The following is a 9,837-nucleotide window of genomic DNA, read 5'->3' on the forward strand; positions in this document are numbered from 1 at the left end:
CACACACCAAGGTAGCAGCTGGCCACATGCCAGGAAGTACATTAGCGATTAAAAACAGAAGGGGCCAAATCAATATGGCTCAGCTCTGCACCTTCAGGAAGATTTATTCAGAAGACAAAGTAGACAAAGTGTAGTGCTCCAGCTCCACTCGCTTTCACTTTGATCAAAGCAATAGTGAAATAGCTTTTTTGCATGCCTTTGGGGGAAACTAAGATGGAAAGGCTTTATTTATATGTAAATCTTAGTTTTCACTTTTACCATAGTTCCTGTTTTATGAAATGTAAATGTCTTGTTGGAAGAGAGCCTAGGAAAAAGATGGATCATCAAACGAGATGCTAAGGAGATGGATGGGACACGGGAGGGGATTGCTGTAGGGAAAATGAAAAATGTCAGAACCTTTTTTTTCGCAGTCTTCCGAAATCTCCTCTTGCGCGTGTTCTTCAGAGGGCAGGTGACTAAAGAGCAAAACAATGGGATTAGCGAAGCCAAAAATCAGTCCACTACCCAAGGAGGGGACATTATGTTTCCTGAACTGCTGATATGCCAAGTTTTCAATATAAACAAGTCAAAAAGCTGCTGTGTGTATATAATTACTTACTGCCGTGATTCCAAACAAATTTCTTGTCCTTGTCTTTATCCTTCTTTTTGGTCTTGGGGTCAGTGCCAGTTGGCTCTTCCAAAGGGGGGTAAAGGTCTCCATCTAGTGTACACACGAGCATCTAACCCGTGGATGGGAAAAATGAATGCAAAATACCATGCTGATTAATCTGTACTGCACTGCACTGTAACTGGGGAAAATAAATTTACATAACACGTATCTAAAATCCAAAATGTACTTTTATTTTAAACCAATAAAATAATGGAAAACTGTAAAAATTATTTATTTCCAGTCTCTTGCTTACCTGGCAGACATCTGCGGTCTTGTAAAACGTCTTCTTGTCCACCGTTTTGAGTGACTCAATCATGCAGGGGAGATCAACCAGTTTGCAGGCCAAAGGAACACGGTCTACTCTAACTATGCCATGACGGCCATCAGCTACAAATAAGAGGGACAAATGACTGTTAAGGGGACATGTGGGTGACAATTCTTTAACTAGATCCATTAGTATGCTAAAATCATTGTTACATTTAAATAACAAAAAGAATGAAACTGGTATAGAAATATGTACAACGTTCAAAATTCTGGACCCGACTGTAAATGAATAACAAGACAGGGAGACAGCGTTAATTAAACCAGTGCCAAGATTGTGAGCAGCTTACGGTGCAACTCAATGGTGAGTCTGTCCTTCATGTTCATACTGCTAGACTGTGCAATCCTTCTTACTGTTGAGGCATACTCCTGCAAAAGAAAGAAAAATGAAGCCAGATCATATTGGTGGTGATAAAACTGAATTTCCATCAAACAATGAATTTCTGCAAGTGCAAAAGTCTCACCGAAGGAAGCCTGAGGACAAACTGGCTCTCCAGCTCATAAGGGGCATCCTCCTTACTCTTGGAACCGACCTTCCCAACTAAAATCAAAACACATCACCATAATGAAAGTGTTAAAATATGTCTTGCTTGCTATATGCTGACAAACTACAAAGTTTGTCATTCTACTTTAACATTAAAATATACAGTACATTATGGAATTCATTTTTCCTATTTTGAAGTAAGAAGTAATATAGTATCTAATATCTTAATCTCTGGCTCTCTTCCACTGTCTTTTTTTCACAGTGTCAGATGGACGCCACTCCTGAAGCCTGATTCTGCTGGAGGTTTCTTCCTGTTAAAAAGGAGTTTTTCCTTTGTCTTTCTCACTAAATGCTTACTCATAGCATTCCGTTTGATTGCTGTGGGTTTCTCTGTATTATTGTAGGGTCTTTACCTGACAATATAAAACTCCTTGAGGCAACTGTTGCTGTGATTTGGCGCTATACAAATGAAAGTCAGTTCAATTGAATCATTGGCTGGACGGACTCATCTGTGGACCATTTAAAGCATTTTCAGTACCTTAGCTGGGCATTTTCTCTTACATACATTATATCTCAGGGGCAAACACTACACTCCACCACATTTTTTGACAGCTTTAATTACTGATCACTTTATAGTCTTTCATGTTCTTCCCGTGGAAAGAAATCTCCAAGTTTGGTGATTTTATATGCATTATTTTACTTTGAGTGTTCTTTGTTTTGCTTTTTTTTAAACTTGTGGAAAATTGTCTTTAATGGTGTGAGGTTTTCACTGGGCAGCAACACTAGAAATACACACTAGTGTACAAACACTCGTATATAAACACTAACTACTATCTTACGTACCTACAACAGTAAAGTTTATTTCAGTGCTGACAAAAAAGGAAATTATAATGTAATAAGCTAAAAATGTAAATAGCCAAACCATTTTTATTTCTCACAGTGCGTATATGCAAACCAACAAACGTTATTATTAGTTCAATATAACATTTAGTTTATTATATTATACTATGAATGAATAAATGAACGAAAAAATAACCAACGTTCCAACCAAATGTACTCTGAATCTCTTTTCAAATTCTATCACGAATGTCTTTACATCAAAAGTAAAACACAGATAATTACAGCTAATTAAGGTTACTTGTGCATCTTACATTAATGACGTCTACCACACTGTGGAACAATAACACTATAGGAGATTATACACAATGTTCAAAAGACAGGAACGATAAACGCCAATTTGCGAACACAGTTGTTAAAATTTGCCACCGACAACATGTTTTGTTTCATCATCACCATTATTGTTACTATCATTGAGTTATATCAGCTTCATCTTAATAACCGACAACGAAAAGTGTTTCCTTACCTCGCAAAAGTGGAGGCTACGAGGCTAACAGCTAGTTATCTTTAGCATAAGGATAAGGGCAGAGGATTTTAACGTACCTTTCAGTTTAGATGTCATCGTCGTTTAGAACTTTAGATGGTGCAGCTGTGTAAATATATTTCAATGCTAAACACGCATAAACATGACGATTCTGACTGACAATAACGAGACTTCTTAGCTACACAGTGATAGCATAATCACGAGCGAAAACAAGAGTGTTGCTTAGGGCTTTGCCACTTTCAATACCTCCTCGGAAATTTGTGTTTTCTTAATCTTGGCTGTACAACTCGTATGTCTGAGCATTAAATTACAAATTATAGGCATATTTCAGTTAATAATTAAGTAATTATAATATATATGTGTGCATATTTTTGTACTGCCATGTTATTAAATAAGGACTAACAGTGAAAGTTAGTTAGTTTGTTTTTCAGCGCATGACAGTAAAATATAAAAATTCCGATAATTTGGAACGTCCCACGCGACCATCTGTATCACGAGACTTGTCAATCGTACTTTTAAAAAAACAAAAAAATAACGAATATTCTTTATCCAATATAGTTAAATGTATCTATAAATATTTAAAATTATTATTTGATGTTCGTATCGTTACGCTAAATGGTCTGTCAGTAAAAGAGTAGGAAGGAAGTAGGAAAGAGGAAATACCACAGGAAATATGCGGCTATTTTTTATTTAAAGTTATTCTATTAAGAATTAAACTGTAATTAAACCGTAATCTAAAATAAACGCTAAGTTCGTTATTATATTTGGTTTACTATTATTATTATTATTTTTAATACGACACAAATCGATAGCCTAAAGGACTGTTGGACTCACTTCCCGGTAAACACGCTATCGTCAAATATTTCATAATAAAAGATTTCGGGGAAAACTATCAGCGCTAATAAGAAGCAAACTTCCAAGAAAACTGCCAGATAGACATTTTTATTTATGTAGAAGGTTTTCTTTTTGCGGTATAAAATTTTTCCACTGCCGTTGATTTTATCCATCCACGGTACGGTGGTGTGCTTTTAATTTGAAACATAAAATTACACTTTCTGGAAAAATTACTTTTCCCTTCCGGGCCGGAATTGGTTTCTCTTTTGCTGTCGTCTTTCTGTTGTCCACTCCCCTTCGTTTATGAATAATATTTGCACAAGTTTATTTTTACCTTCGGCGACGTTGCAGCATTTGGCCGCCGAAAGCCGAAATGGTGTTTAAAGTGACTGTCAGCAGTGCCCGGAGGGCAACAAGGACGCTGTGGCTGCTCGCGCTAGTAAGCCTGCCTGTTTGCATCAGTGTTTGCCGAGCATCATCACCTCAGGAAGACAGTGCCATGGAGAACATCGTTACTGAGAAAAAGGCTGAGGAGAGCCACAGACAAGACAGCGCTGACCTGCTGATCTTTATCCTGCTCCTCACCCTCACCATCCTGACCATCTGGTTGTTCAAACATCGGCGGTTCAGGTTTCTCCACGAAACCGGGCTGGCAATGATTTATGGTAAGATGGTCCATCGTGACAGAGAGACGTCATCCGAGCTGTTACACTCATTGTATCCTAATAGTTAGATTTTGAACAGACGAATGTCAACACCAGGCTTGATAAGTTCGCCCCTTTTAACACATTTATGCTGCAGGACTGTTCCGGTTTGTGTTGTGATTGAGCAAGCGTAATTTAACGACAGTGGACGCCTCTTTTACACTGCTTAGTCTTAGAAATTACATCTCAGCACCTAAGCAATTTCGACAAATACTGTCTTATGAATCCTACTGAATTTTAGTTCTTAAATAACTTGTTTTTGTTTTGTTTTTGCTTTTTCGTGCAAGTCACAAGTGATTGTTTGGACAAATGCCAATCATGAGAGTGTAACTGGACTTTGCTTCCACTTCTGTATATTGAATTTCAGGAGTATTGTTACAAATCTTCCAACCTGTAGAAGAGGAAGTGGTCGTGTCACCGTAGAATCATTTACATTTTGCCTCACAACCCAGCTGCTTCACATCTAACAGATAATTAATAACTTCTGCTTGGCTGTGCAGAGCTTTTAGAGTCTAGACATTCACAAATTACTCATTTTTAGTTTTTATGAAGGCTCCATAGGGCGGATAGTAACATTATGCTATTATTTTTGCTGTGACATTACTGTCTACTACATGGTTACCAAACCATGCATTACTACCAATAGTAACAGATGTTTGATCTGAGCATTTTAGGTCAAGATCAGATCACAAATCCAAAATTTGATCAAAATAGCTGGAAAGATGATTGTCATCCTGCCTCCATTTTCTCTCCATGAGATATTTAAAGAGTCGGTGATAAAGAAGGGACGGAAAATCACTACAGATATAAATCACATCTTTTATAAAGAATATGAGACCTCTGGAAAAAAGGTACAGGATACCAGACATGTTGTGATTTTTGTGTTATTTTGTGTGACATATTCCCCTCGGTTGTCCAAGACAAATTTCTCCCACTGGAGACAATATGGCCTAATCTAATCTAAACTAATTGAAATTCTAATTTGCTGGTACGGTATCTGATAGGGTAATTTATTTTCACATGGATGTGTTAAGACTTTAATTTGAGATCCAGAGCTGTTAGGTACGTGTGTGATGTTCAGAGTAGACCTTTGTTTAAAAAAATTTTAACATTTAACATTTAATACCATCTGTAGTATCAGGTAGCCTGAAACTACACTCGCCATCCGTTTCTGTGGCGACGTGCCATAAACTGTTAAAAATCCTGTATTAATCAACTCTTCTCTCTCTCCTGTTGTTTTTCTTTTTGTCTTTCGTTTTTATGAATTTTTCCCCAGGCTTAATTGTTGGAGTGATTTTGCGTTATGGCATCATTCATGTTCCTCTGGATGTTGGCAACATCACCTTGAATTGCCAGGTCAATGCCAGCCCTGCCACTCTGCTGGTCAATGTAAGCGGCAAGTTCTACGAGTACACATTGAAAGGGGAGATCAGTGGCAACGACATGAAGGATAATGAGATGCTGCGCAAGGTATACTGTGTCGTGTTATTATTTGAATTTGATGTCTACATACAAGCAGTTGTGTTACAGAGATGGGTAATTATTTTCCTAAGGGACTATGTTGGTGTTGGCCAGAGGGGCCGATGGCGCGATATGGAAGCCTCGCTTCTGCCAGTCTGCCCCAGGGCAGCTGTGGCTACAACCGTAGCTGCCTCCACCAGTGTGTGAATGTGAGAGTGAATGAATAGTGGAATTGTAAAGCGCTTTGGGTGCCTTGAAAAGCGCTATATAAATCCAATCCATTATTATTATTTTTATTATGTAAAACTGGGACTGTTGTGGAGGACAGTGCCAGTAAATTGAACTCAGTATTAATTTTATCTGTGTATAAGTTATTGGTACAGCCCTCCACAAGAGTCCCAGTTTCTCCTGTATCCCCTTGAGAAGATTCATTGCCCACCCCTGAGCTGGAGCAATCAGATGATTTAATCATCAGCAAAGACGTAATTATCAGTTATTTTACACTGAAATGATAGCAGATGTTTAAATCTACAAGCACCGATGATCAAAACCAGCTACCCCACATGTTTCCCTTCTGATATTTTAAATACAACATAACTAACCAATGCAAGAGAGAAATCATAGGTTAATTTGTAATGGGATTAAATGGTGGTTTTATTTTTTTGTAAGCTGAACGATTTGTATTTCTCTTTATGTAATACAAATTCTTTATTATCAATATTAAGTAGCTATTTCAATTTTAAAACAATAGCTCTACATCTAGATCAAATCAGTTTCAAGACTATTAAACAGGGCCTGAAATGTTCTGTTAAAATAACTGGCAGAATGCCTTTATTAGTGATACAGAATGTAAAAGAAACCATAAAAGTACTTGTTTTACAGTTGTCATGTGCTGGGGTGTGTTTGTCACTTTGTACTTTGTCAGTTAAACAGCTGCACAATTACATACAAGCAGTATTCTTGACGCTATTCTAACCACCAAACAAGTAAACAATCTGCTGAACAGGTTTAATCTATTTAAGTCGTAATCTCACGCTCAGAAATTGAGGATTGTTTTCCAAACATGAATACATCTAATCCATTGTCAGAGATTGAATCCATATACTGATTTTAATGTAGCACTGCTCTAGATTTAGCATCTAAAAATGGCATTAGCCTTAGTGTGTGTATATGTATGTGGCTAGAAGCTGTCCTCGTTCTGTAACATGCCATTTTACTATTATAGTAGTTTTTTTGTTTATTGTCCTGGAAGCTGTGTCATGATGCCCCATATGGGTCATTTTTGATTAATTGATATTTTAGTCAATCCAAAAATGCAACAGCATAGAAAGAAATATTAATGAAAACAACTTGTTAATTTTCTTTTTTTTATGCAGATCTGTAATTTTGTTCTGTGTTTTGTATAACTCAGGTGACCTTTGACCCTGAAGTGTTCTTCAATATTCTTCTACCGCCTATCATCTTCCATGCTGGCTACAGCTTAAAAAGGGTACAGTATATCATATAAAAAGTCAACATTTATTAAATACACATTTTCAGTATGTATTTGGCTCTTAATTAAATAACTTCATGTCCATTTGTGGTCTCTTTATAGACCGCAGGGGTTTACGTATTCATCAAGATGAATAATTTATTTTATAGTATTTATGCATTTGATTGCTGATCTGGTAACTCTTCTGTCTTTCAGAGACATTTTTTTCGGAACATGGGATCCATCCTGGCTTACGCCTTTCTCGGGACAGTCATTTCCTGTTTTATTATTGGGTAAGAGACTTAATTTGCAATTATTACAAAAAATATTTTATTATTAAAGAAAAAGCACAAACATGAAAGCCATTCATCCTTGTGATTTTACAACCCTTGTGCAACTATGCACATTTAAAGTTATTTTTGTTTATGATGATGGACAAAACCACCTGCTCTTCCTCTTCTTCCATCAGGTTGCTGATGTATGGCTGTGTGACGCTAATGAAGCAGGTGGGCCAGCTGAATGGAGACTTTTTCTTCACGGATTGCCTGTTTTTTGGGGCCATTGTCTCTGCCACAGACCCTGGTACATATGATTTTTCTCAGATTTAAAAGTTTTCTTCTACTAACTCAAAGCACATTGTTACATATATTAACTAAAGTACTGTGCAAAAGGCCTTTCCACCACCACACCGCATCCAGTAAAAGTGTTCTTGACCAATAGTTGTGCTGAAGGTTTTTCAAAGTTGTTTTTTTTTTTATAGGATTTTTTTATTAGAGTTGACTGCTTTTTTACTAATTTTCAATCTTTATACCCCGACATTTTCAGCTGAATGTTTTTATGTTTGTTCAGCACCTTGAGACTGAGCCATGAATAAGTAAAGTAAAAAATGTATGTAATTCAAAGAATGAACCGGTTTTGTGTCGACATTACTTAACAAGGAGTCCACATACTGGTAGGGGAATAGAGATAAAAGTTGAGGCATGCCAACTGGACTGAAATCATTACCAAAAAAGTCTTATTGGGTGATGAATTCAGATTTGAACTTTTTTAAGTTGTAGCCATTGTCAGTCTGTATGGAGGAGGTCAGGAGAGAGGTGCAAAAGTGAGTGAGTCTGATCTGTCTAATTGGCCAGGACTTAATTTTTCAGCATAACATGGATCACAAGCACACTGCCAGTGCTGTACAAGCATACTTGGATAGAAAAACTCACAATAGAACACTGTCATGGATTAACCTCCCCAGAGCCAGAACCTCAACATTATTGAGGCAGCGTGACATCACCTTTTCAGAGAATTGAACAAAATCAGCCAACATCCAAAAGAAGAGCTTTAAATATCCTTCAGGAAACCTGGAGAAGTATTCTTGAAGACTGTTTAGAGAAAAGACAAGAAGGCTTTGCCTAAGAGAGTTCAAGCTTTAAATAATAAAGTTGGTCTTACCAATTAAAGCTCATTAAAATTGTACAAAATCTGTTTTTTCCCCTTATATACCATATTTCCATGTATGTTTGTAGATGTTGCAATAAATCGCTGCACCCATATTCCAAGCAAAATGTAAAGAAATAAAGGTGGCTCAAGACTTTTGCACAACATTGTATAGCAGCGTTTGGAAGTGAATTTTGACGTATGTTCTCTGTGCCTCACAGTGACAGTCCTGGCCATCTTTAATGAGCTGCAGGTGGACGTGGATCTCTACGCATTACTGTTTGGAGAGAGTGTGCTTAACGATGCCGTGGCCGTGGTTCTGTCCTCGTAAGTTGTCTCCCTTTTTTTTCTTTTTTCTTTTCTTTTTTTGTTGATGGACCTGTGACCTTTTACTAACCTGGTATCAGCTCCCAATAACACCTTGTTAAATGTGAAACATGTTTGTTAAACTAACACTTGACTTGGTTTTTGTCCCCCGCCACATGGAACTGCTGTAATTTCCACAGAATTGTAAATTTAAAGTGCAGGCAGACTGGAGGGGCCCGGCCCTGTGGAGACACTCAGACCGGCCCGTTGAACGGGTGCACTAAGTAGAGCATGGCATTGTGTGCTTTTGCAGTGCCTTGAGATAAACATGACAAATCACTGGCCATTTGTTTTTAAGACTCTGGCTATTCAACCAGAGATGCAGAACATTGCATTATTTATTCTTTTTTTTCTGTTATTGGTTAAATGTTTTTGATGTTATGAGTCAGCTAAGAGCACATTCCTATTTTCTTTGAAGATACTGTGGGAGCCAAGGGAAAGGCAGAAAGCCAGAATGCTTATAGACAAAATGCCTGGTGATTTGTTCTGCGAGTGTGGGGGCTGTGAAGAGAGAGGGTGAACAAATGTTATTTTACTGTGACACTGGTTCAAATAGCTATTTATTATACAGCTATTTATTCAAAGATCTGAATCTCTTGTTTGGAAATAAACGTTTGCCAAGTTCAGCACATTTGAGCACAAAACTACCTCAGCATAATGTTAAAAAATATATATGTGTATATTAGGGGTGCAATGATACTCGTATCGATATTGAACCGTTCGATACAGTGCTTTCGGTTC

The 9,837-nt window shown here is 37.4% G+C and overlaps 2 protein-coding genes across 2 annotated transcripts in view; one reads left to right on the forward strand and one right to left on the reverse strand.

The window, feature by feature from the left end:
- The window catches only part of taf7 (TAF7 RNA polymerase II, TATA box binding protein (TBP)-associated factor), a 9,124-nt gene extending 6,028 nt beyond the window's left edge, over positions 1-3,096 (reverse strand). Inside the window, exons 1-6 of the mRNA XM_005722950.2 lie at positions 2,895-3,096; positions 1,435-1,511; positions 1,261-1,339; positions 903-1,036; positions 599-719; positions 397-455 (exon numbers count right to left, since the gene is read on the reverse strand). Coding sequence (XP_005723007.1) covers positions 397-455; positions 599-719; positions 903-1,036; positions 1,261-1,339; positions 1,435-1,511; positions 2,895-2,913 — 489 coding nt within the window. The 5' untranslated portion in view covers positions 2,914-3,096. The remainder of the gene's footprint in view (positions 1-396; positions 456-598; positions 720-902; positions 1,037-1,260; positions 1,340-1,434; positions 1,512-2,894) is intronic.
- Positions 3,097-3,908: 812 nt separating this feature from the next.
- slc9a6a (solute carrier family 9 member A6a) overlaps positions 3,909-9,837 on the forward strand; it is a 15,250-nt gene continuing 9,321 nt past the window's right edge. The window contains exons 1-6 of the mRNA XM_005722951.1: positions 3,909-4,334; positions 5,650-5,843; positions 7,246-7,323; positions 7,522-7,598; positions 7,775-7,887; positions 8,952-9,057. Coding sequence (XP_005723008.1) covers positions 4,043-4,334; positions 5,650-5,843; positions 7,246-7,323; positions 7,522-7,598; positions 7,775-7,887; positions 8,952-9,057 — 860 coding nt within the window. The 5' untranslated portion in view covers positions 3,909-4,042. The remainder of the gene's footprint in view (positions 4,335-5,649; positions 5,844-7,245; positions 7,324-7,521; positions 7,599-7,774; positions 7,888-8,951; positions 9,058-9,837) is intronic.

This window comes from Pundamilia nyererei, unplaced genomic scaffold (assembly GCF_000239375.1).
Source record: "Pundamilia nyererei isolate P.nyererei 1_Seehausen unplaced genomic scaffold, PunNye1.0 scaffold00008, whole genome shotgun sequence".
NCBI lineage: Eukaryota > Metazoa > Chordata > Actinopteri > Cichliformes > Cichlidae > Pundamilia > Pundamilia nyererei.